The sequence below is a fragment of the Gymnoscopelus microlampas genome, assembly GCF_963454915.1.
Source record: "Gymnoscopelus microlampas genome assembly, chromosome: 3".
Lineage (NCBI taxonomy): Eukaryota > Metazoa > Chordata > Actinopteri > Myctophiformes > Myctophidae > Gymnoscopelus > Gymnoscopelus microlampas.
The window spans coordinates 11485552-11513051 of record NC_139940.1 but is presented as its reverse complement, the minus strand read 5'-3'; the positions used below and the strand labels follow the sequence as shown (position 1 = coordinate 11513051).

The window sequence follows — 27500 nt, the reverse complement described above, 5'->3', positions numbered from 1 at the left end:
ATGTGAGGTTGTAGATCAGCTATTTTTGGCGACATTTGGTGTAGAGGGAAAAAGGAAGCGGGCCTAATATAGACCATGTCTGAGAGACAAGCAAACCATGTCTGCTCTCAGAAACACACACACCTCGTCCCCCAGCCTCCTGGAGACAAAGGAGTGAATGGACTCGTCTTCCTCCTTGCCTCTCCTCACCAGCAGCTCCCTGGCAACGCTGAGCAGGATGGGACTAGTGAAGGGTGGAACCGTCTGGATCACTCCACTGGAGAGAGAGAGAGAGGAGGGAGGGAGAGGAGGGAGGGAGAGAGGGAAGGAGAAGAGAGAGAGAGAGAGGGAAGGAGAGAGAGGAGTGAGGGAGGGGAGAGAGAGAGAGAGAGTTGGGCCGTGAGGATATTGCCGGTGGGCCCCCAAATAAAGACACTAACATTACAATGATAATATAGCATTAATATTAAAAATATATATATGTTCTATCTATCTATATCTATATCTATATATGCTCACTCAGAACAGAGCCTCTTGCTCAAGAGCACTTCAGCATGGCAGGGAGGGGAAATGAACCCAGGACAGATTCTCTAATCTCTACCACAGTACAACAGTGAGTTGGACCTCCATGGTCCAAGCTGTCTCACCTGAACCCAGACGGCATCCGGTGCAGTTCTCCACCCACGTACAGATACCTGTTCTTGGAGGCAACGTGACTGTAGGTGACCGGCAACACCTCCCCCTGGAGACCCAGGTCCTCCACCTGCACAGACAGACAGACAGACAGACAGACAGACAGACAGGCAGACAGGCAGACAGACAGACAGACAGACAGACAGACAGACAGACAGACAGAAAATGAGAGGGGACTTGTTTAGAGTCATAGAAACAAATCAAGATCTAATAAACAAGCTACAGCATAATACAAGTGAAGAATTGTGTCAAGTGTGGAACATTAACATAAAATAGCCTCAATTGTGTGCAAGAAAACAGTATCAATACAGATCGGTAAGATATGTTGCAGGCAGAAGAAAAATATACAGGAAAAATAATATAACCACTTAAACCCTCTATACTTGATAAACTAATACTTAGTTGACCAGGGTCAGCTTTGCACTTGGTCCACAATTTTTTCGTCTTTTTTCGCTCTTTTTTCCGTTGATTTCGAGGCGTTGTGGGCTTGTATACAGGCTATTTTTGATGAAGCTATTTGGTGTAGAGGAAATACTAGAGGGTCTAGAATACAGCCCTGGGGGATCCCTGTCAACTACGTAAGTAGGGTTTAAGTGGTTAAATATCATACAGTCGCTGTCAGGCAAAAACCTCATATCTCCATGTTTCACATTTTTATGTTTTTTCGTAAATGAATGCCCAACTTCATCATACAAAAAAACTGTGTGACTTTTGTCACACAAAAGTAGTGAAAATCTACGCCTCACGATGTGAGCTTGTAGATCGGCTATTTTCACTATGTTTTCAAATGTTTTTATAATAATACCGGTTTAGGACATGCAAGGTCTACTACCATGTTGAGCGTGTTCCGTCCCACTGCCCCCACAGGTCGTATCCCTCTGGGGCCATGTTCAAACACCGCCCCGTCTGACCTCCTGGTCGACCACAACCAGCCCCCAAAACGTCCACTGGACTCACACACGATGACCTGCAGGTTAAAACCATTCAAAATAATCCACGTTGGAACACATGGAAGAAATGTCAAGTTGTACTTGAAAAACATCAGCACAAATGAAGGTTCAAAGAAAAGTAGATGACAGATGACAAACAAAATAGCAAGGTGTATGTGTGCGTGCGTGCATGTGTGCGTGTGTGCGTGTGTGTGTGTGTGTGTGTGTGTGTGTGTGTGTTACCTTGGTAACCTGGGGGCTCTTGGCGAGGTAGTAAGATGCCGCCAACCCCCCGATCCCCCCTCCTAACACAGCTACCGTCTTCATTCACTATGTATACACACAGACAGACAGACGGACACGTTAAACAAGAATAAGTGCAGAGTAACTGTGTAGAGGTTTCTCAGCATCAGAGATATTTTTAAGCGCTTCCTCAAAACAAATACAATCGTATTATTGTATTAATGAATGCGTGCTGTCGTGCTGACTTCATCATGATGATGTGTGTGTGTTGTTGGGTAGGGTTGGGTTATGTGTGCTGTGGGGGCGAGGTCTGTTGATAAGAGACAGGGAGTTTTTTATCTGTTTCATTCCGTCTCTGCAGTCCTACAGTAGCCTACTGCAAAATGACATGGTGGCTCAGATAAGCATGTTTATGTAAATATAAAAGTGAGAAAGAGAGCGAGAGAGAGATCCTGTTGCGATAGAAAACCTGTAGCCTGTGCACTAGAGGTGCTCCTGCTCATTGACCAGGGTTTGGAATAGAAACCTTGTTTCATGGTTTTAGGATGAATGCAGATGTAAAAGACTGTTTGTAGAGAGAACACATCACCATACAACTGAACATGAAGCTAGAGAAACTAGACAGACAGACAGACAGACAGACAGACAGACAGACAATAAAACCTGATGCAACATAGTAGTGTGACCTGTTCCCTCTTTGAGCACCATTATAAAGAGAGACAAACAGCCTATAGAGCAGCAGTTCTCAACCTTTTAATATCAAGGACCCCCATAACTCTGAGAGTATACAAATGGAACCAAATGGACCCCTCTCACTCAGAGTTACAGACCTGTAAAATGGTCTATGTTTAACCCCTTGAAGGAACCTACCCAGATAGTCCCTGTACGTACCCCACTTGTTGTTGACATGTGACAGGTAAACAAAGACCACCAGGTGGTCTCTCAAAGACCACCAGGTGGTCTTTGTTTACGGCAACAACAGTCCCCAGCTCATCATTTGAAACCCCCGCCGAGACCACCCGGTACTCTCTAACTTAAATTATTATATACAGCTACAATTAACACTGAAGGACGATTCTTATTACATAAACAAGCTACAAACCTCAATAAGAACGCTCTATTTTTAAACGGCACACATCGGAATAAATGAATAAAAGGTGACCTTACCGTAGCGGGTTGTATCCATAGAGTTATAATGGTTATATCATGACAGGGTAGTGACAGAACCTACAGTTACAACAGAGGTGTTACAACACAGCGTTCTGTCAAGTCCTCCAAAATAAAATAAAAACACACTTCCGGTACAATTTCCAAAATAAAAGCTATTACCACTACTGCCTCGGGGGCGGGGCTTTGAGACAGACTGATATGACTGATACTGATACATGTAAATTCACAAGAATGCATTATATTATCGTGTAGTTGATGACGGGTAGGTGACTTATAATATGGCGAGGAGCTGTTTATAATTATTGAGAACCGTTTTGGAGTGTAAAATTCATAGAGGTATGGTAAAATTAAATGGTTTTGGTTACTTAATTTCCTGTGTCATACATATTCTTCTTTGTTGGTGAATGTTCAGTTATGTGGCCGTTGTTTCCACCACCTGGTGGCCTGAAAGAGAAACTGCACTCATGAATCTGAAAATATCTTTCAACCTTTTCATCATGATTGATGACCAACAATTCAATAAGTCACGTTTCCTTCTACCCAAAGCAGATGTATTTCTTATATATGAGATCTGTGCCATGATGTTTAGGATAGTGCTTCTCAAACTTTTTCATGTCAAGAACCCCCAAATTGATATGTATTTGACCGCAGACCCCCATCTGAAAATGTTTTGTGCCAGGGACCGCCAGAAGCAAAGATGTGTTAAAAATGTTCAAAGATTTGCACACATTTTAAAGACCCCCATCTGAAAATGTGTTGTGCCAGGGACTCCTAGAGGCAAAGATTTGTGTTAAAAATGTTCAAGGATTATTGATATTGGACTGAGATGTAATGTATTGTATGTCTTGCTGATGATTAATTGAGTACAATGGACCACAATGGAAACAAGCCTCCCAGCTGGGGCTTTTTGTGTTATTCTTTTAGCATAGCTTCTTTTTTTTTACTGTACTACCACTGGTTAATAAAGTAGCCTACTGGTATTCAATAAATCAATTAGAACGTTACAAATTATTTTGCAGACCCACCAGCATGTGTAAGTGTATAATATAATATAATATAGTATAAATAATGTATATGGTTGCTACCATGCAAATGAAATATGATTTTGTATTTACATGGTAGCAAGCTGCACAGTCCCTGTACCGGTTTTATTCTTTCTTTAGCAAGCTGCACAGTTCCCTAGAAAAACAAGAGTTGTAACAAAATAAGTAATATTTCACATTCGCAATATTAGAATGTGAAATATTAGTTATAGTTATTGTCACCACCTAAATCAGAATCAGAATTTGTTTGTGTTGTTAGGAGAAATGGAATTCAAAAGACGTTTTCAAAATGTTTTGCTTGACTGAACATTCAGTGTTGATATAAGATAAGAGAAATGTATACAGGCATTAAGGATGACAAACTCTTTGGTTGATAATAGCCAACACAGAACAACCAGGGTGGCAATAAAGGTGGCAAGGACTTGTATATTTATTTATACCATTATCTCTGTGGATTGAGCTCACCTAATGTGAACTACTTTCCTTTTCATAGAAGTGAAAGTTTACAAGTACTAAACAACACAGTATGTGCTCCTGAAGCTTCTGCAACTAATAATGAAGGGTTTCATTAAAACCAGAGTAAAAGAGAGAGTGGCGACACCTCTGTTCACTCCAGTGGACCTTTTTTGTTGTTTTCCAACAATGGCAAACCGTGGAGCCTCTCGATAGTTCGTAGAAGTCGCAGCAAAACAGACCGTTTGTGATGCACTGAATCAATTTAATATGCAACTCAAAGTATCCAAGGTCTACTTGATGATCAGGCGTTTTGGACTTTTGTTGTTGGCCCTCTCTCTTTCCATCACTCTGACCAAACCAAACATCATCGCACTGCAGCTGATTTCACTAATAAATATACCTTCAACCAGAGAAAGGGGTGTTATTAGCTGTCTTACCGTTTCCAGTTCAAATCTGCTGCAGAGACAATCAAACGAAGCAATGGAAAATGAACCGGAATAGAAAACGGGTATGCCACCTCCTGGAAACCTGGGAATACAGTTATGACCTTCAACCAGAGAAAGGCGGTAGGTTTTAGTTAGTTAGCATTAGCTGCAGTGTTTGGTTGAAATATAGATTTCACATAAGTGGACACCAATGGCAGAAAACGTTTAAAAAAAAAACAGCACTAATTGTTTCCTGTTGAGCCAGCATCTTTTATTCACACCTCAGAATTCTGACAAAATATCAACATCACTGCCTGAACACAAGTGCTGCAAGACCCAGAGTCTATCACACACTGGGGTTAACACACGCACGCGCACGCACGCACGCACGCACGCACACACACACACACACACACACACACACACACACACACACACACACACACACACACACACACACACACACACACACACACACACACACACACACACACACACACACACACACACACACACACACACACACACACACACACACACGACATGTAGGTAGTACAGTCATGAAGCGTTTCTAACTTTCACTGACTTATATGTCACTGCATAGATATGAAAAGAATAAGGGCAGGTTACACACGCAACCAAACACATACACACACACACATGTCGCACGCACATTCACATTGTAAACATATAGTGTAAAACGTATCCTCATAGAAGCATATTGTATCGACCGTAACCGGGGTGTCACATGATCTGAATCACCATTGTGTGTGTGTAAAAGCGGAACAACCCCTGCTGTGGATCACAGCTGCTCTATAAAAAGTTATATGAACTGATGCAGGATCAAATTAAAAGTTTCTAAAGCCTAATTCATACAGCGTGAGCCAAAAGCTGTGGCTCATGCCACATTATCCACGGCGCGGCTCACACAGTATAAATTTAATTTGGCTTAACAGTCCGGTTACAAACTTTAAAACAGTCTCTCACATGTACTGAAAACTGAGGTGGCGTACAGAAAGAAAGAAACGGTTAAAAATAAAATGCACTTGATTAAATACAGAAACATGCGGTCACTATTCGTTTGAATAAAACGTACCTTGTAATGCTTAACCCATTAAGACCGGGAACGCATCTGTGTGTCATTTTTAGATTTCTTTGTCTATTCAAAAATAGCAGATATACAAGCTCATAGCGCGGCACGATTATATATATTTGTAAAGTGAATATTTGTTAAATATTTAGTTCCAGGAACCCCCAGAAGCAAACATTTGAGTTACAAATATTTGCACAACTTTTCATGATTTTTCAAAAATAGCAGATCTACAAGCTCATAGTGCGGCACTATGAGCTTGTATATCTGCTATTTTTGAATAGCCAAAGAAATCTAAAAATGACACACAAATGCGTTCCCGGTCTTAAAGAGTATGCTCTGTCGTATGACGGGCCCGCACGCCAAAAATGCGATGCGTTGTGAGCTTATAGATCGGTTACTTACGGCACGTGACCCCGTCGCACGACAAAGTTTAATCAGGCTTAAATCGAGGCGAAGACAAGCTACTCCCCATCTCCCCCGTAGAGGTCAAATCCTGCGGTTCAACGACACCGGCAGGCATGCAGTGCTTCTCAAGTGGTTTCATCACATTGGGACTGGGATTTATAAGTTGACCGTAAAGACTCCCAATACATTTGAATAACACAGTATTCCTCTATTGAAGCAGTTATACTACTATATCTAAAATGCACCATTTAGTTCCGTGGCATCCTGTCTGATCGTCTCAATGCTTGAGACATACTGTACGACTAAACAGTCAACTATGTAGACCCTCCAGAAAAATGTGTTTATGCGATCGCAGAATTTACCGCATAATCAGCAAAATGGCGCATAATTATGCGGGGGTAACGTTTTTTCAAAAAGGCCGCATCGCATCACATAATACGCACATCGCATCGCATAATATGTGATTCGCATCGCATATTTCCGCATATTTCGCAACTTTTCGCATATCGCATATTTCGCATATTGCCGCATATTGCCGCATATTTCGCAACTTCCCGCAATTTCACCGCATAAAATTGCAAAAAAAAACTGCATATTACGTCGCAAAATCAAGGATTTTAGCCCGCATAATCAAGAGTTTTAGCCCGCATAATCAAGAGTTTTAGCCCGCATAATCAAGAGTTTTAGCCCACATAATCAAGGATTTTTGCCCGAGTTTTTCTGGAGGGTCTAACTATGAATCAAGTTAGACAGACTGCACACTAAACCCAGACAGACAGACAGACAGACAGAGACAGACAGACAGACAGACAGACAGACAGACAGACAGGTGGTCGTGTGTATGTGAGTCTAGCAGGTTATAGAACAGAGGTAAGCATTAAGACACAATGGTGAGAGAGTAGGGAATGTCGCCGTGGACAAACTTCACAGCTTCATACAGACTGTAGTTCAGTGCCTACTGTATAATGTGCTTATCAGCATGGAGTGGAATGTATAGCAGTTACATTGTTTTCCGATCACAGAGGGAGTCTGAAACGCCTGGAGTCACAAGGATGAGCACGAAGCCACCCGCCGCTTGCCGAAAAAAAAGAACCGATTTTCAATCTCGAAGCTTGAAAATCTGTTCCTGTTGCCGAGCGACACAGTCGGGATTACCGAGCTTCTGTCTGGAACTTTGGGAGTTTTTTTTCTTCTCCTGTCACCTGTCACATTCCATCGTCCCTCTGAGGACGTGTGCGTTCGGTGAAGGGTTCTCCCTGTGAGTCCACACCTTTCAGACGCCCTTTACACCTCAAGTGTTTATGGAGAGCAGACGAGTTCAGTATTTATCTGTGTGTTTGACTGAACAACGGACAGGTCATCAAAGTACGTCTACAGAGCCTAACATGAATATTACGTTGCATAGAGACAATTCCTTATGGCTAATATCTTAAAGAGCAGAACAGACTGACACAGCGCACACACATGCATGCACACACACACACACACACACACACACACACACCCACACCCACACACACCCACACACACACACACAGAGGGACAGGTACAGACAGACAGGCCACTTATAAAACGAGAAGGCAGTGTTACTGTACACCTCACAACGTGCAAACACGCGCACGCACACACACACACACACACACACGCACACGCACACGCACACGCACACGTACACGTACACGCACACATACACATACACATACACACCACTATCATTGGCAGCTCACAGACTAAAGAAGACCAGCTATACTGTTGTATCCTGGCATTGCTGGAAAACAGGGATCAAACTAAATAAATACAAAAAAATGAATCCAACAAAAAACAAAACAATGAGAGAAAACAAAACTTAAAAATGATGCCTTTGCTAATTTAAACTCTACAAGTCTGTCTCCTCACTAATAAGTCATGGGTGAGCCAGACACTTTTTGTATAGTCTCTCTCTCTCTCTCTCTCTCTCTCACACACACACACGCACACGCACACGCACACGCACACGCACACGCACACGCACACGCACACGCACACGCACACGCACACCTCTATGTACACATACTACTGAGGCAGTCTTCTGTTCTGGTCCATTCCAGTTAAATCCAGTCCATTAGGTCCTTACTGCCATGTTCTCCACCCAGTCCTCTGAGCTCCCATCCGCTTCCATTCTTCCATCCCATGGCGTATCCTGGGCCTTTCATGTTGATAGCAAATGGTATCAGTAAAACCAGCCCATTAAGTCAAACCAAGCCGGTTCTGTCCTTCTATAAGACACTTCGTCCTCTCTGTGATTATACCGCCCCTCGTCTGGCCCTCTCCTCATTGGTCCAGCTGTTAGTGGTGTGCTGAGTTGATTGGCTGGTGACAGCCTGGTCCCTTGGCGCTGCCTTACAACCAGTATCTGTGCTTGTGTTGATAATCGGTCTCCCAGCAGAAGCCCCACAGCCTCTTTACAAGCCGTTGACACTTCTACCGGGCTGCCAGTCAATGACAGTTTGGGGGCAAATTGTCTGAACGGCGTTTCGAGCGATGAGTTTGACAGCTAAAGTAACAACAGAGTTGAGACAGGGGTGACAGAAAACCTCCTTAAGAATGCTCTGTCTCGTTGTGGTCTCTGGGTGTTAAAAGTCAACGAGACCTGCTAAGACCTGTACACCCAACTCCTCTTAAGAGGCAGGAGCTCCTTCCTGATGAAACTCTACAGTATGTCTCCCTGCTGAAACATTTCATCTGAAGGTCTGTCTCTTCCAGGGGGGCGAATTACAGCAGCATGAGTGAGCAGATTCGGTTGAAACGTCACACTTCTACCGGGCTAGGGATTGAAACGAGGGCTGTTCTGTACTGTACAGGACAGTCACTCTTACCACTACGCCTCCCACCCGGCAGCCTCCCTCATCATAGAAAACTGAGGTTACTCAGTCAGGCACAGAACTGCATTTTACATGCAGTGTGTGTCCTTTGTTCTATGAATCCCCGCTGAACAATCCCCTGCGCAGAACTCAGTCTAAGGCCGTGGCGTCCACTCATATGCCATGGAGGGTGTATGTAGGTTCATCCCAAGCAAACACTACATCAGCTGATTAATTAAAATAATAATAATAATTATCCCACACCCTCGTTGGTTAAAGTTGTGCTAATTTGTGAAATGATCTGGCGTAGTGCTTTGTTGCAAAAACCTCAGTCCCTTGATGACACGTGACTTGGACACCACTGATGTAAGGTATGAACATGATTATCCACAAAACAATTAAATGTACATAATAGCTGCACTCTATCATTGTTGCAGTGTGTGTTTGTACAGGGGCGTGGTTGTGTTATCAAACTAACTACGTACCAATAGGAGAGCAGGGCGTTAGCACTCCTCTGAACACAATGGCTCTGTGTTTTTTGAGCAGTGGGATGGGACGCCACGCCCTCCTACTGCTCTGAGATCAGAGCTGTCTTAAGGAGTTCCCTGACGGCTCAGACTGTAACTCTGCAGGCTACAACAGACATCGTCGCCAAACATCACAGGTTCAAATCTGGGCTTGTGACATCTCCATCTCTAAACTGTGCTGTCTGACAATGCTGGAACGCCTTTACAAGATCTGCCTTGTTTTTTTTCCTGTTTTTCTTTTTAAAGGAGTTGCGGTCTAGCAGTAGGACCTGGTTTGGTTCCAGGGGGCTCCGGGCAGACTGCCCTGTCGGACCAGCCCTCTCTGGCCCCTCATGGCCCGGGGATCAGGGATCATCTCCCTCCTGGGAGGGTAGTGGGGTTGTGGTGGAGGGTAGTGACTCGTGTGCTGCTGGGGTTGGCTCTGGGGGGGCGGCAGAGGGTAGTTCCCTCTGGGACCCCCAAAGGGAGCAGAGGGCTGGTGGGAGGGGTACGAGGAGCGCTGGTGGGGGTAGGGGGGCTCCTGGTACCCGGGCCGGGTCGGGTAGGCATTGTGGTCGGTGGCGTGCGCCACCGCCGCCGCCGCTGCCTCCTCCTCGGAGCGGTGGAACCTCAGGACCTGGTCGCCGGAGGGCAGGACGTCAAACACCTGCCGGTACCGCTGGCCGCCCGCCGAGGCAGAGCGCCACCACGCCTCGCCACGCTGGGAGGCAGAGTGGTGGTAAGGCGGGGGAGGAGGAGGGGGCGCGTAGGGGTTCGGGGGGTGCATGTGTGGGGGGGAGGGGGGGGAGGTGGTGCCTGGACCTCTGCTGCTCCTCATCTCCTCTCTGTCCTCTTGCGTCATCTTCTCTATCAGCAGAGCGGCGATGTCCTGGCCAGACATGGGGGGAGGGGTGGCGTCGCGACCCCTCGACCCTGCGGGGGGGCTTTCCCCCGACCTCCACTCTCTCCCCTCCATCGCTCCTCCTCCGTCCTCCCTTCTCTCTCCTCTTTCTCTTTCGTCCGTCCGTCCCTCCGTTTCGGGGTTCGGGGCTCGGCGGCTGGCGTCTCGATCCGGTTCCGAGGACGTGGGCGTGGGTTCGGGAGCCGCGGGGGAGGGGCTGAGAGACGACGGGGAGGGAGAGGAGGAGGAGTCTCTCTGCTCCTGATCGGGAGGAGTGAGGAGCAGTGGGGAGAGGAGAGGGGATGAGGGATCTGGAGGAGGTTGAGGAGGGTCCAGGTCGCTGGTGGCCCAACCTCGACTTACAGGAGCGGAGGAGGAGGACGAAACATACGGAGGAGGAGGAGGTTGAGAAGAGGAGGAGGAAGTGGTGAAGGGGTAGTTGACGTAGACGGGTTCCGGTCGTTCGGCGCCGGGCTGCGAGGCCCCCTGCTGCGCGGAAGCGTCGTCTGGCTGCGAGCGGTAATACACCCGACCGTTCTGGAAGTACGGGTGGAGGGGGGCGGGGTGGGCCTGGGGCGCGGCAGGAGTCAACGCGGAGGAGACGAGCGGGGAGAAGGAGGCGTTGGCGAGGGGGTGCATCTCGCTGCGAGCGGGCAGCCGGACCGACGACGCCGTCTGCCGCTGGGGGCGGGGCCGGTTGTCATGGTTACGCAGGGAGTGGGAGGCGGCCCAGGCTCTCGTGGCGTTCGACGACCACAGCTGGCCCCGCCTACCGCCTTCCGCGGCCCCGCCCTGGTAGCCGTGGTAGCCCGGGCCGCCGCGGGACAGAGGTCTGCCCGCGGGGCGATCGCAGAGGAAGTCTTCTGACCGCATGTTGAGGTAGGCGTGCCGGGCGTAGCTGGGCGGCCCGGAGGGGGAGGGGTGGGGGTGCGGGTGGAGCGGCAAGGGCCCGTCGCCCTTAGGAGCTCCGATCTCATAGTAGAAGTTCTCCATCTTCCCCTGGTCGTCTACGGAGGAGGAGGCCATCGGGTGGAAGTTAGTGTGAGGAGAGCCTTGATGGGAGGCCTACAGGGAGACAACAGAAGGCAGAGACAAACATGGTCACTGGCAGAACTGAGATAAGAAGACATGGGCTGAACACGTAGTGTTGACGTGTAGTAGTGATACAGGGACCCTCTCTTTACAGGGACAGAAATGACTTATCCCTCATCTTTAAACAAAAGGCAGCTGTATGTCTGTTAAACACCTTGGACACCTGCTGGTCTAGGATCTGATCCTACCAGAGCTCTCTCTCCATTGTCTCTCTCTCAGCTTTCTTACTGTCTGTCTCTCCTACACCATCTCCTTCTCAGCTTTCCTACTGTCTGTCTCTTCTACACCGTCTCCTTCTCAGCTTTCCTACTGTCTGTCTCTCCTTCAATGTCTCCTTCTCAGCTTTCCAACTGCCTGTCTGTCCTACACTGCCTCCCTCACAGCTTTCCTACTGTCTATTTCATCTACATTGTCTCTCTCTCTCAGCTTTCCTACTGTCTGTCCCTTCTACGCCGTCTCCCTATCAGCTATCCTACGGTTTGTCTCTCATACACTATCTTCCTCCCCTCTTTCTTACTGTCTGTTTCTCTTACACTGTCTCCCTCTCAGCTTTCCTACATTCTGTATCCCCATCAACTTTCCTACTGTCCGTCTCTCCTACACTGTTTCCCATGTCCCCCGTCCTCCGTGCTGTGACGTACCAGTGAGGAGGCGGGTGGTGGAGGGCAGGCAGAGACAGGCTGGCTAGCGGCTCTGGCAGCATGGTACCTAGCCAGCCTGTCTGGAGCTCCACTCAGACGTTCAGAGAACGCCCTGGCCAGCGGGGGCTGGCCGCCCGCATCCCCCACCAGACGACGCACCCTGTCGGCGTCCAGGGACCGCCGCAGCTCCGACCTGGCCAGAGGGTTATGGTCTCGCTCTCGGGGCTCCCTGGTGGGCCCAGAGGCCACCTGGAGAGGCAGGTCTCTGTTCCTCTGGGACGGGGGGTCTCTCTCTCGCTGGGGGGCCACCAGGTCCAGAGGTTTGGGCGGCACCTTGGGTCTTCCGGGCTGATGAGCGATGGCCTGGGACAGGGGCGAGCTCTCGGACCTGGAGTGATGCATCTGGGGCTGGGAGGACTGGGGATACGCCATGGACTGGGACTGGGAGTGCTGGCAGTGCTGCAGCTGAGCCTGGGGCGCCGCGGAGATGTTCTGGGTGGAGACGGAGGCGGACACCGTGGTGGCGGCGGCGGGAGAAGCCGCGGTCGTGGTCTTCTGGTGCAGGTGAGGGGCGGAGAGCTGGCGGCCATAAGCAGGAGGCTTCCGCCGGTCCGGCTGCGAGTTGGAGGGACTTCGCCTGGAGCTGTGGCTCTGATTGGTGTAGACAGGGCTGGGAGTGTGTTCGTCTCCCGAGGAGCTGCCTCCCGATAGGTCGGTGGCTACAGAGTCAGAGACGGACGTCTCAGAGGACAGGGTGCCCGTGTCCTGAAAGATATACACACAAACACACATGCAGTGGGAATGAGGTACATTTCAATTTACCGTCATTTGCAACAGTGCCATGGCAAATAATAAGAAATCAATAAGGAAACAAGCTGAGATCAAACATATACAAACATCTACAGTGACTTGTGCAATGTGACAATGTACCGTTCTCGAACTGAGATCATTGGTGTTTTTAAAGGGAAGTGCTATTTATTCAAACTTTATGGATTCTTTGATGCTTCTAGCTGTTATGCTCAATTTATACTCCATCGTAAGACGGTGTCACTTGCCGGAAATATATTAATATTAATGTAATATCACCAAGCTCACCTTGCCAAAAACAGGCAAGCTATAAGCTCACTTCCAAAAATACAACGCAATGCGTTGCATGAGTTTGTAGATTGGCTATTTTCAGAAGTGACACCGTTGCATGACTAAGTATAAATCGAGCTTTAATGGGTTAGTAGTCAGCCTGAACAGGGGTTTAAATCCCACAACCACTGACCCATACAGAGACTAGAACAGAACCTGACCTACATACACTCAAACGCACGCGCACACACACACACACACACACACACACACACACACACACACACACACACACACACACACACACACACACACACACACACACACACACACACACACACTTAAAGGGTGACTTTGTCGGCTTTACCAAAATTTGTAAAACTCTGGGTACATTTGAAGTAGGTTTTGAGAGTGAGCTCTTGGGACACGCATTCAGTAAAGTGTTTGTCCTCCCAATAGAACCAGAGGCTTCAGGTAAAAAATCTGCGAAGTGGCCCTTTAAGTTAACCTTGGCTTCTAGTTTGACAGTGGTAGCCTCTTTACCCTCCATTGATAACTACATAGCACACATGTTCCATGCAGGCACTGACAAAATATCCTGTGAGCGCTTAGATTCTCAAGCACCGCCGTGTGCAATGTGGCTGTGTCAGCAATATTCTGCAGACAATGTGTAAGTTTAACTAATGACAGCCTTTTCTAACCAGCAAACAAATATTACTTCCCTGTTCCTCTTAATTTTTAGATTGGAGATTCGATCTCTGGATATGGCACAGAGACAGAAATAAAATGGTAAAACAAAATGCAATTCTAATTCCTTTTCATTAGAACCACTTAGACACCTAGTAAATTACCACATTCAAGAAGTCATTTTGTAACACATTTTGTAACACACACTCCCCTACCTGTGTGTGTGTCCTGGTGGCCTGGCCTGGCTGTGTACTTTCAGCACCGTTGTTGTTCATCCAGGCAGACAGGGGGCGCTGCACCACAGAGGAGTACACGGTGGGCTCAGAGGCCAGCAGCTCTGCAGCGTCAGCTGACAGAGAGAGCTGGTGGCGAGGGTCTCTGTCAGCCTGATGATGACAACACAATACAACACAAGAGACACTGAGTAACAGGCACAGGAATATCAACTTGACATGTTTTTCCGGTTGATATCATAGGTCAGCGATTCCCGGCCTGTACGCTGGTGCCGAACTGGTGGGCCGTGAGGCTATTGCAAGTGGGCCCCCAAATAACTTGCAAAACACTAAGATTTCAATGAAAAAACAAAACATGCATTTTTTTCTTTAAAAATTAGTTTTCACTGTTATACCAAATACTTAGATAGGAACTTAAATGATACTATGTTCGTTCCATTGATCCAAGCTGGAACACCATCCAGTGATCATTAAACTAGACATGCGGCCTACTTTCAAGATTTTCAAGTGTGCCCTGATCCAGAAAAGGTTGAGAACCGCACTGGAAGCTGCTTTCTTCTTATCTTTGCAAACTTTTTTTATTGGGTGATGATTGCTACATCTAATCATTTCCTGCTGTGGGACAATGAGGGTCATGGAGGTTTGGTATGAGGGGATGTTACCTTGCTGTTGGCATTAGGTGGGTGGTAGGGCGGGGAAGAGCCCTGGTGACGGAGTTGACGGTTGGCGCTTTCTGCCAGGACCAGAGCCATGAGGCGGGCAGGGTTTTTAGGAGGGGGTGGGGGTGGCTGCTGGGGGGGCAGAGGGGCTCCGGTAGGTCCTGGTATACCTGGAGAGAGAGAGAGAGAGAGAGACATAATTCATAAACATGTTATTGACTGACAATCACACAAGGAATTGACTTTGACAAAACATAGACATACTGACACACTACATGGACATACATGACTACTGACACAGACAGTACAACAGCATGTTAAATAACATACGTTTAGACAGTAGGCTGTACATTAGATAAACACTCATGTAACAACGTAACACTTTTATATTTACGGAAGCAAGATCTACACCTTCTTTGTAAAACATTCTTTCCATCTTTTCACATTTTCCTCTCTCTCTCTCTCTCTCACCTTTAACAGACCCAGGCACGGCCGTCCCCAGTTTGCTGTGGAGCTCCTGCTGGCAGCTGTCACTCAGCTGGAAGTCACATGACCTCAGCAACATGGAGATCATCTGAGGGGGCGGGGCCGAGCCACCAGGGGCAGCGGGCTGCTGGGATTCACCCGCCCGCCCGCCTATCATCTCTAAAACCTGATGCAAAGAAAGACAGATGATAGAGGTAGAAATAGAGACATATGGATATTGGACTGTGTTCACAAGTATAGAGAAATCAACCGAGAGGTCAAGGTGAGTTAACAAGATCTAGACCAGTGTCTAACACCATTATATCGACTAATAAACAGTAATAAACGTGCGGTAGTCACGTTAATTTCAAAACAATGCAATTAGTAATTAAAGCGGTGTGAGGGAAAATTCAGCCTCTGTGTTATGTCTCTGTTCTTTTTTTCTTTGTTTATTATCTTTTTTGGCTTTTCAATCAATTTCATTTTAGTAGTTATGCCAATAGATCGTTCGCTAGGCTCCACCCCTCACCTGCCCCACCTCCCTATATTAGACATTCTCTGAGCTTTTACATCGACTTGAATGGGAAATCACGTATTCTCCACATTAAAGTGTGGATGATTTGGAGTGCCAGAGCTCCAAAATGTCTTCCTAATATCGTCAGCAAAGCCTGCAGTATGCACTGGAAGAAATGTGCATGACACAGTCACTATTTCAACAAAACAAATACAGGCTTGTTTATCAGTCCCATAAGAAAATGGGATCTACCAGGGTCTCCAGGTTAGGTGTTTGGTGCAGCCTGTAGATGGAAACAATTAGGGGGCCTAGTGTAGACCCCTATAGGGGACTCCGGTAACTAAGTATGAAGGATTTAAAGAGTTTATTTATATTTACCACACAAACACATGTTGCATACTGACCTTGGCAGGTACGCTGATGGCGATTGGTTGAGAGATGTCCATTGTTGGTGCCTTGGGAGGAGGTTTAGAAGACAAAGCATGGACCATCTACACAGGAGACAACATGACAGTAAGTAAGGCAGTGAAATGTAAGAGCTCCTCATATATAAAGTATATGTATTGTTTGTGCATACCGGGTATACAGTATATTTTCCGAACATAACTCTTAAGAGAACGTTAAAGAAGCCCCACCTTCTTAGTGAAGGACCGCCTCTCAGGGGGTGGGAAAGCGCCTTGAGAAGCATTCTGATTCGCTGCCTCGCCTTGCTCTGGGCTGCTATTGGATGGTCGATGCTGACAGAACACCTGCTGTGGCGGAGCTGTGGCAGCCAGGATCAAACTCCGCCTTGCAACAGCTTCTGATTGGTTGAGCACTGAGTCTGGATCCTCTGTGATTGGACGCTGGACTTGGTGGTTGAGGCAGTGATAGGCCGGAGGGCTGCCACTGGGAGGAGAGTCCCGATTACTGCCCAATCCGATTGGCCCGTCCTCCAGGAAGGTGGGGCTAAAGTCGATGACGTCCTCCGCCATCCAGGAAGACGCTTGCTCCTGATTGGAGAAATCTGGCATCATGTAAACGCCGTCTCCTTCCTCATCCTCATCATCATCTTCCTCATCTCCATCCTCGTCATCCTCCTGAGTCAAAACAAACACATTTAAATCGTTCACCCAACTATCTCTGCAAGACGGGGAAACCTTCATCAACACCCATTATGAGGATTCAGTGTTTGGAACTATACAGTTGTATTTGGAACTATATAGTAGTGTTTGGAACTATACTATATAGTAGTGTTTGGAACTATACAGTTGTATTTGGAACTATACAGTAGTGTTTAGAACTATTGGTTGCTCGATTGGCAACCACTAGTGGAAAGCGGGTTACTTCCTCATTCCTCTTGTTCTAGAGGTCTTCACAGGTTTCCCCCGAACCGAAAACACCTGACAATGCCCAAGACCCGTACAGGTTTGGGTCTGCATTTTATTATGGTCAATTAGGTCCGGGTCGGTTTATATTGTATTACCTTGGGTTCTGGCTCTATTTATCGTATCTCTAATACCCAAATACATTTTCAAAAAAATTAAGAAGTAGTGAAAATAGCAGATCTACAAGATCACAACGTGTCACATCACGGTGAGACATCAAATTTATCTTTTAGGTCTCAAACTAAAATGTTTGGTAACCACTGGTCTACAGTACACCCTTCCTAGACTGACTATGGAGGGTAGGCTTTCCCTAGTTTCGATATTAAACATTTCAACTAATTTCTTTAAAGAACGTTCATTAAATGCGTGTGTGTTCATGTGTTTAGAATGTACAGAGGAATTCTAAAGAGATGTTCTTTCAGAGTTGGAAGATGTAAACTCGACAATTTTAACTTGGCGAAGTAACACAAGCTTTAAAACTTGGCTACCTCTTCGTCACGGTTGTCATGGCGCTGTTCTCCTGGCAACAGACTGTCATAAGAGCGGGAGGAGGGCAAGCGCGATGGGGGGCGGTGAGGGTGCAGATGGGTTTCCATGGCAGCAGCTAATGACAGGCCATCGCTACTGGATCGAGGGCGACGCAACCGCTGGACCTCCCCTGGTGCTAAAGAGAGAGAGAGAGAGACAGAGACAGAGACAGAGAGAGAGAGAGAGAGAGACAGAGACAGAGAGAGAGAGAAACACAGACAGACAGACAGAGATAGTAGAGAGAGAGAGAGAGAGAGAGAGAGAGAGAGAGAGAGAGAGAGAGAGAGAGAAAGAGGGAGATAGAGAGAGAGACAGAAGCAGGGAGTAGTAAGCAAAATATCTTCTGTAATCAGCTGCAGTGTGTAAAGAGGTGTGTTAATGTATTCAATATAATCACATACCAAGCCTTTATTTGCCCTGGTTGGGGAGAGTGATACAATGATAGAGAGGGTGATAAGCCATATCAGCCCTAGGGCTGGTAACAGTATGCTAATGTGCCACCATGTGCTGTGTTGATCCAATGCCATTTTCTTGTTGTCTTTTGGTGCATTTCAACTGAATAGAACCGGCTCCAATGGACTCTATTGGAGCCGGTTATGGAGTATTACTCTATACTCTTATTTGGTTTCCATTAGGCAAAAGTACCTGGTACTTTATTGGTATATCTCATCTAATGGAATCCACTGCTCCTAACAGTTAGGAAAGGCGACCCAATTATTATTAATTCATTAATGTATTTAATTCATTCATTCATTATTATATATATATATATATCAATCTGTCAAGGTTCCAAGAATGCTGGCGTTAAAACACTGCTGTCTACTGAGGGCTCATGTGGTTGAGGCTTTGGGTATGTGAAGAACAACTATCACTTGGAGATTCATCATAGCTCTGTATATCCTCGATTGGATAACCCAACAACGAATAACTGGGTGATCAGTGTTGCCAGATTCTGTGAGAGAAACAAGCAACCAGGTCTAGGAAAACCAGCCCAAAAGAAGCGACTACATGAGCACTTTAACATATACATCAGATATTTGAAAATAGCAGATCTACAAGCTCACAACGCTTTGCGATGCGGCGCGTTGTGAGCTTGTAGATCGGCTATTTTCAAATAAAATCTTGCGGGCAAATTGTAATAAGCAGATCTGGCAACCCTGTGGGTGATAATGATCTATAACATGTCATTAGATTATGGTAATGTGATACTAACCAGCTCCACTGTGCTGAGAAGTCAAACTCTCCTCACTCTTAGCTGACCTGAGAGTCACACTGTCCACATGACAACCTGTCTCACACACACAGACAGACAGACACACACACGCGCACACACACACACACACCAACAGAGAGACAGACCGAGAGCAGAAGACAAAGCAGGAAAATGAGATAGAGTGGTTGATGTTAAATTCCGTTGCTTTTGGGTGTAAATCTCAAATGTCCAAAATTGTTACTTTTCAGGATAAAAATTCATAAAGGTGCAACAATAGCAGATCTACAAGCTCCAAACGTGCCGCATCGTGGCGCGTTTTGAGCTTGTATATCTGCTACTTTTGATACGTTTGTGTGACACTGTAGTATGACGAAATAGGGCATTAATTTATGCAATTGATATAAAAACTTAAAATATAAAGATAAAGATTTCCGCCCGACAGCAACGATATGGAATATTGAATGTAGTGACATGTGACCGACATGCGAACAGGTGACGTACCAGCATGGGACATGGTGGGCTGGAACAGGGAGCTGATCCTCATTGGCTTACGGGTCGACTTCCCGATGGCGAAGAAGGTCTTCCAACTTCCTGCGGCCTTCCTCTCCTTCAGCCCCCTCTTCCTCCTACAGAGACATCTTTCAATCAACGTCTGGACTCACATTTTAATAGCATTCAATGACATTTTGAACCCTAGCGTCCCAAGTCATAATAGGTGGACATTTGGAGATATCTCCGCAGATTTTAATAGATTTAAGTCAAATTCAACGCATCTAGAGATCTGAGCACATTTCAAAAGAAGTGTGTAGATTTCAATACTTTAAATAGATTCAAGTAGTATTCAATGAATCAATAAATTGCGGTAGATTTGAATAGATTTCAGTACATTAATATAGTTTTCAGAAGATTTCAATACTTTATTTCAGTACAGTGATACTTTCAGTAGAAATTTTACATTTCAATACTTTCAATAGATGCACTAGATTTCAATAACTTCAGTAGATTTAAGTGGATTTAAGTAGAATTCAATGCATTAATACATTTCAGTACCTTTTAATAGATTCCAGATTTTATTAGATTTCAGTAGAATTCAATACTATAAATGGATTTTGAGCAAGGGACCACCATCCTGACTAAGAGCAACCTGGGGACCACCACTATTGTGTCGGGTGGGTCGGGTGGGTCCATCATAGACCCACCCCACATCATAGTGGTGGGGGGGTTCCGCCACCCTAGAACCTAGGGTCTGCCTGACGTTTCTTCCAGTTAAGAGGGAGTTTTTCGTTGCCACTGTCGCAAACATTGCTTGTTCAGGGTGGGATTGTCGGGTCTCTTCTCTACATGTAAAGTGTCTTGAGACAACTTGTTGTGATTTGACACTTTAATAAAATTGAATTGAATTGAATTGAAAATGCACCACTGGGAGCTTTTTGCAAGTTACAGTGTGCAAAATTATTTTTTATATTAATCCACTGTTGGCCCTGCACCTGCCGTCCAGCGGATGTGCCAGTCTTATTTTTTCCATAGGGTTCATGCTAGTTTTTTTTCCTTACTTGTTACTCACTAATCACACTATCACAGGCTATCATTCATGAGCTGGACAAAAAAAGCATTTTATTATCAGCAAAGAGTAGGGATGTTCGATATTGACTTTTTTGCCGATATCCGATATTCCGATATTGTCAAACTCCTAATTTCCGATACCGATATATATGTACTATGCAGGCTTTTTCACCAAAAGTCAACTAATTGTCAGGTAACATCACATATCTAATCAAATCAAATAGCTATAATATCAATATAATATCTAATAAAATACAGTGATGTTGTTGGGTTTTCAATGAAGTGAGTCCTGGGACTCACTGGTGGTCATTTGAATGAGTCCCACTAATCTTAGATTAGATGTTGACCTATTTGACTACATTTCTGAATCGATGGCCAGGGACCACCTGCAATACCTCCGCGGACCACCGGTTGAAAACCCCTGCAGTACATTCTAATATATTTCAGTATATTTCAATATTTTAATTAGATTTCGGTAGACTTGATTATATTTCAGTGCAGTTCAATACTTTCAATAGATTTCAGTAGTTTATAATAGATATTCAATATATTCATTAAACTTCAATAGTTCCAATATATAGTATTTAATCAGAATTCAATAATTTCAATATATTTAAGTAGCATTACATATTTTCCAGATTTTAGAACATTTTAATACATTTCAGTACATCTCAATACAGTGTTTTTAATTGATTTGATTCGATTTCAGTATCGTATAGATTTCTGTACATTTCAATAGACTTAAATTTCAGTAGATCTTAACAGATTTCAGTACATTCCAATAGAGGTCAGTAGATTTCAATAATTTAAATGTATTTCTGCAGAATTCAATGTATACATTTCAGTAGATTGTTACAGATTTCAACACTTTTCATAGATCTCTGTATTTGTAATAGATTTGAGTACATTTCAATATTTACAATAGACTTCAATACTTTCAATGGATTTCAGCAGAATGCAGCAGCTTCAACAGATTTCGGATGTTTATAATAGATATATTTCGGTTGTTTATAATAGATTTCAGTAGACTCTAGTCTGGGTCTATATTGCATTAGATTAGACTTTGTTTGTCTCAGAGGGAGATTTGCTATCACAGCCCAACACAGCAACAACACAGGTAAAGAGTAAAGACCATACACATAATCCCCATAAATACATCCATGCATCCTAACACACAACATTGTCAAGTGAGGCAGTTTGTTCAATGCTTCAATGGCAGAGTGGTCAAAGCTCCTGCTAAAGCAGTGGTTTTCAACCTTTTTCATGTCAAGGACCCCCAAATTGACACATATTATCCTACGGACCCCCATTTGAAAAGATATGCCTGGGACTCAACCATTTTGATTTCTTGGGGGTCCCAATCTACACTGTATCATCATCATTAGTGTTCATTTAACTCTGAGAGTGTACAAATGGAACCAAATGGACCCTAACGGGTCCATTTGGTTCCATTTGTACACTCTCAGAGTTACAGACACATAAGGATCAATTTGGTTCCTAACTATTAATTTGGCTGGGGACCCCCTCAAGGTACACTGGTGGTCCCCGGACCACTGGTTGAGAACCACTGAGCTAAAGGAAGGTATTTTCCAATTTCAAGTCCCATATCTCCGGTCCGATGGCAGTAATGTGATGTGACGATTGAGGGGGTGATCAGTGTAATTTGATATTGTGAGTGGCAGGTGTGTGATGGCCCGGCATGGCCAGACTAATCTAATTCCAATCTGGCAGATTGGTCTGGTTTCCAGGCTGGGTGTGTGTGTGATGGCTCTGAGAGTCTGTCGTTCATGTCTTGAGCGTTTGGGTGTGGGAAGAAGGCTAATGAATTTAGAGGCAGTATGTGTGTGTTTCAGGTAGGTTTGTTTTTGTTTGAGATGGTCAACATGTCGAAGAAGCATAAGGAACAGCACAACAGGATGTGTTGAATTATGCTTTTGTAAGGTAAGTACAGTACAAGAGGTGGGGGGGGCAACAGAATGGGGCTGTGCTGGTATTGCTTATGGATATAGAAGTGATGCGTTGATCAAAACAGAGTTTATTCATAGTGAGTCCAAGATATGTCAAGTTGTTGACCTAGATCTAGATTGGGGACCGACCTGTTATCTTGTATGTCCAGTACAGTGTGGTACTGTCCCTGCTGTATTGGCGGTGGTGGCGCCCCCTGTAGGAGCAGAGGAGCCTGGGTCCTGGCCTGGGCCTCCTCTAGAGATAACAGACGAGTGGACACAAAGGACTTTGGTCTGGCCAGGAACTGCTGACCTGCTGGAAAGAGGATTGTGACTGTTACCATCGATGCAGCGGCCGGAGGAAAGACAGCATGCGATAGAGAGCAGGCGGAGTGATGATAAACGGCTTTCTACAGAGAACCTAGCTAAACGGACAGTGAGACAGAGACTCAACATCAAGGTTTGGAGTCACTGCAGGACGGGGAGCCAATGGAGTCACAGCAGGCGAGCGGCGGGAACGAGAAACGATGCTGTGATAAAACCCAACATTAAAACCATTAACACAGGACTACCCACAAAGTACAGGGACACACAGAATGAGTGGGGGGTTGAAGATAATTCATGTTAACAGCAACTAGCTGCTGCCATGTTCTTCTTTAAAAAAGAAAGGTGAGAAGTATTTGACAGCCTTTTGAGGAGTGAAAACTGCAACACCATTTACAGCAACAACACATATTTGTCCATAAATTGTAGGTAAGTACACCCTCCCCAAGACCAACAGTAGGGGTTGGGCAGAGACAGAGAGAGTACACGTGAGGGGAATTGGCATGACAACTGCATTGGGGAGAAAATGAACCAACTCTAGTTCATACATTTCTTTTTAAAATTTGCAACATGATAAAAATGGCATATGGCAGACAGAGTCATACCACATTGCTTAATATATCCATCCCAAGAAGTACACCTAACTTTAGCAGCGTAATAATGCAGACTTATTCTCCCTCCTCTTCGTTCCATCCCTGCTGTCATTATCTGCCTAGTCATGCTCCGCGGTTGCCTAGTAACCATACACCCCCACCTAAATGTTGCTACAGAGATGTATCACTGGTTCTTGGTCTGCGGTATCCATGGCAACAGAGCAGGTACACTGTAACGTTTGTGAATATGTGAAACCTCCAAGAGGCCCGTTAGACCCTCCAGACTGCCACCTCACAACAGGAAAACTACACCACATTCACTGGGATTTCCCATTAGTTTATAGTCTCACAGTTTAAGGGGGTGTAAGGTAAGTGATGTTTTTTTGTTGTTGTTTTGTTAAAGCTCTATATTCTGACAGCAATCATTGCTATAGAGTGTTCAGTAACAGGGGTCTCCCTGTCTCTCTAGTACTTAAGTAAACAGAAAATAGAAATTCAGGTCAAGATTTTATCCAGTCAGGAGAGAGAACTCATACAGGAAGGATAAAGGATAAACAAGTGAAATTGGAAGTAATGAAACAAACTTTATCAAACAAAATTGGAACTGGAACATTATAAAACTGAAGCTGATAATGTATGATCTGTGTGTGGTTCTCTCTCTTGCTTGGACAAAAGTGGTATCCCGACCTGAAAATGTATTTTCTATTTACCAAAGAGCTGGAGAGACGGGGAGAACCATGATAATGCACAAAGACATATTAAATGATTAATATCAGAATAATATAGCTTTACCCTTTTAACTAAAACACCTCACTAACACCCCATTTAACCACTTCAGTCCAATATACTTCGTCATACGACGAATAGGGAAAATATCAGATCTACACAACGGGTTGTGATACACTGTGAGATTGTAGATAGACTTTGCTATTTTTGAAAAAGAAAAGGATGCCAGGGGGAGGGTAAGGGAGTGCTTTCACTGGAGTGTCCATGCAACCAATGGAGCGCTGACACGAAGGAGTGCTATATTTCGTCGATGTCGGGGTGGAAACCTTGTATGTCCAAAAGCGTTCCTTTTCTCACTTTATTTTCACTACGTTTGTGCGACACTCCTGAAGTAGGACATCAATTTACGAAAGAAAAACGCAAAAAGTTGAAATATGGAGATACAAGGTTTCTACCGACCGCAACGATTTGCTGGTTAGTAGCGCAGAGAGCCGATGTGCCGTTCAGAGCCTCCAGCCATTATCTCCGCAGAGCTGCAGGAACTCACCATGCTCTACCGACCTGTGATCTGAGCAGTCATGGATTCAGGTTTTTTTCCGCTAGCGGAATGATTTGACACACACACGCACACACACTGCTTTTAGATGCTGGCATCTAGCACCCACTGTGCACTGCACTGCGCTGGCTTGTTTGTGTGAGATCCACTATAGGCAGGTTTACAGTACACAAGATCTGATGTCACAGTGGAACGGACTCTAGTCACGGCTTTAACCTGTACACCATGTTTTCATCACATGATGGTTCTTCAGCTTCAAAACAACTTGTTAGACATGTTAGTTGAAGCTGCAATTCCATAACTTGCTTTAGTGAATATAACATTATTTTCATAAATCTGCATGGTAGTGTATAGAATGGAAAGGTGATTCCATTCCATTCTATTGAGACTTAAGCGTGGTCCATACTCCTTCCGACCCTTTGAACTGAACTTTTCTTCGATAAGGGAGGTGATACAACTCCAAAATGACGTCATTCCGAGCTTTGGAAAGAACTTTAACTCGTAACCTGAGCGCCTCCAGATGTCCTGACTCTCCGAACTATAAAAGCCTTTCTGAACCGGGAGACTTTCCGACGTCGGAAGGAGTATGTATTGGCCTTCAGATCATGTGGTTGGGTAGGACAACTACTGGTTTACAAAAGGTATTGCATTAAACTCAAAGGGAAATATCTCGCCTTACCCAACGGGTTCTCCATTATAGTTCAACAGTGGAAAGTTTGGTGCGTTATTTCAGCTTTAAAGAAAGAAAGACAATAATAAAGAAGAGAAGAGAAGAGTATACCTTGCGTTCCAACAGAGGTGAAGGAGTCGGAGAACAGAACGTCAACGTGACTCAGCAGAAATTCAACGACCACAGACTGGATCCGAACCTCTTTGAAAGGATCAGCACCTACCAGACCTGCTGTCTCAATCTCCTTAGACCTAGACACACACACATGCAAACACACACACACACAGATTCAAACTTGCGCGCTGTGATACTTATTTTTCCATTCATGTGTTGCTCAACAGCACTGACAGAAATCATGGGGAGAACATGCAAACTGCAGGCGCCAGTAGGGACGTAGAACCTACAATGGCATCTACGTATTTATGTCTATGGTTCAAAACCAGGACCTTGTTGCTGTGAGCCAACAGTGCTAACCACTGAACCAGTGGGTGAGTGAGTGAGTGAGTGAGTGAGTGAGTGAGTTGCTGAGTGAGTGAGTTGCTGAGTTAGTTAATTAAATTACTATTTGGCTGCTTACCTGAGCAGGTTAGGAGCCCAAACTATAGCCAAGTTCTTGATGTGCATGTTGGTCTCTCCACTACAAGTAGCCAACCTGGCCAGATGACGAATCAAATACTCTAACGTCCTGAGAGGAGAGAGTATAGACTTTTAGGAATACACTGGGTGATTACAACTGTCTGGAAATGACTAAAGCTACAGACAGACAGACAGACAGACAGACAGACAGACAGACAGACAGACAAGTTACCTGTAGTGAGGAGGTGGTAGTTGCTGGATCACATCATGGACCTTCGCCATGCGCTCATCGTCTGTCATTTCACCCATACAGTCCTACACACACACACACACACACACACACACACACACACACACACACACACACACACACACACACACACACACACACACACACACACACACACACAAGAATGGATAAGTCCATGTGAACTCAATGCTGTGTGTGTGTGTGTGTGTGTGTGTGTGTGTGTGTGTGTGTGTGTGTGTGTGTGTGTGTGTGTGTGTGTGTGTGTGTGTGTGTGTGTGTGTGTGTGTGTGTGCGCACTCACAGCGAACTTGTCATAGAGCTGGTATGTGAGCAGTGGGTTGGGCAGCTCTCTGAAGTAGAGTTTACACAGAGACCCAACACAGTGGATGTCCTGAATGTAGATCTCTTTAGTGAGGTCTGGTAACATCTCACTGTCAAACTCATGACTGGAGGAATGGAAGGAGAGAGAGTCAAACTCATGACTGGAGGGATGGAAGGAGAGAGAGAGGGGGTTAAGGGAGGCTTATTTGAATGTATTTCATATCTTTCAGTTCATGATTGTCTCTCTACTCTATCTGAGGAAAGGTTAGATTTAAACGGTGTGACAGATGAGACGTGATGATACAACCGAAATAGTGAAAATAGAAGATCTTCAAGCTCACAATGCGTCACATCGCGACACGTTGTGAGCTTGTATATCTGCTATTTTCACTACTTTTGTGCAACACTCTTGTATGATGAAGTAGGGCATTCATTTACAGGGAAATAAATATGGAGATACAAGGTTTGCGCCCAACAGCGAGGATATGTCATCTGAGTGTTTACCGTAGTCTCTGGATATTGGAGGACACTCCGGAATGTCTGTAGATTCCATCCACAACTCCATGTTGTTCTATGAACTCTGAACAACTGGTCAACACCTGAGGCACTGCACATACATGTGCGCACGCACGCACACACACACACACACACACACACACACACACACACACACACACACACACACACACACACACACACACACACACACACACACACACACACACACACACACACACACACACACACACACACACACACACACACACACAGTGAGAGAGAGAATGAAGATCCCCATTACTATAGTACTCTAGAATG

The 27500-nt window shown here is 45.3% G+C and overlaps 2 protein-coding genes across 9 annotated transcripts in view; both read right to left on the bottom strand.

Moving 5' to 3' along the window:
• ppox (protoporphyrinogen oxidase) overlaps nucleotides 1–3114 on the bottom strand; it is a 9347-nt gene extending 6233 nt beyond the window's left edge. Inside the window, exons 1-5 of the mRNA XM_084051410.1 lie at nucleotides 3012–3114; nucleotides 1845–1931; nucleotides 1505–1639; nucleotides 627–742; nucleotides 124–256 (exon numbers count right to left, since the gene is read on the bottom strand). Of these exons, the coding sequence (XP_083907536.1) occupies nucleotides 124–256; nucleotides 627–742; nucleotides 1505–1639; nucleotides 1845–1928 (468 nt within the window). The 5' untranslated portion in view covers nucleotides 1929–1931; nucleotides 3012–3114. The remainder of the gene's footprint in view (nucleotides 1–123; nucleotides 257–626; nucleotides 743–1504; nucleotides 1640–1844; nucleotides 1932–3011) is intronic.
• A 6941-nt stretch (nucleotides 3115–10055) lies between these two features.
• The window catches only part of arhgap33 (Rho GTPase activating protein 33), a 58013-nt gene continuing 40568 nt past the window's right edge, over nucleotides 10056–27500 (bottom strand). For 5 of the 8 annotated variants that reach the window (XM_084052556.1, XM_084052557.1, XM_084052555.1 and 2 more), the window contains exons 12-27: nucleotides 27189–27291; nucleotides 26665–26845; nucleotides 26346–26428; nucleotides 26115–26222; nucleotides 25649–25788; nucleotides 22819–22984; nucleotides 19661–19785; nucleotides 19160–19234; nucleotides 17907–18082; nucleotides 16687–17130; nucleotides 16456–16542; nucleotides 15544–15724; nucleotides 15076–15242; nucleotides 14396–14566; nucleotides 12417–13181; nucleotides 10056–11748 (exon numbers count right to left, since the gene is read on the bottom strand). In XM_084052556.1, coding sequence (XP_083908682.1) covers nucleotides 10060–11748; nucleotides 12417–13181; nucleotides 14396–14566; nucleotides 15076–15242; nucleotides 15544–15724; nucleotides 16456–16542; nucleotides 16687–17130; nucleotides 17907–18082; nucleotides 19160–19234; nucleotides 19661–19785; nucleotides 22819–22984; nucleotides 25649–25788; nucleotides 26115–26222; nucleotides 26346–26428; nucleotides 26665–26845; nucleotides 27189–27291 — 4661 coding nt within the window. In that variant the 3' untranslated portion in view covers nucleotides 10056–10059. The remainder of the gene's footprint in view (nucleotides 11749–12416; nucleotides 13182–14395; nucleotides 14567–15075; nucleotides 15243–15543; nucleotides 15725–16455; nucleotides 16543–16686; nucleotides 17131–17906; nucleotides 18083–19159; nucleotides 19235–19660; nucleotides 19786–22818; nucleotides 22985–25648; nucleotides 25789–26114; nucleotides 26223–26345; nucleotides 26429–26664; nucleotides 26846–27188; nucleotides 27292–27500) is intronic. The other 3 variants (XM_084052554.1, XM_084052559.1, XM_084052558.1) reach the window with 3 other exon arrangements.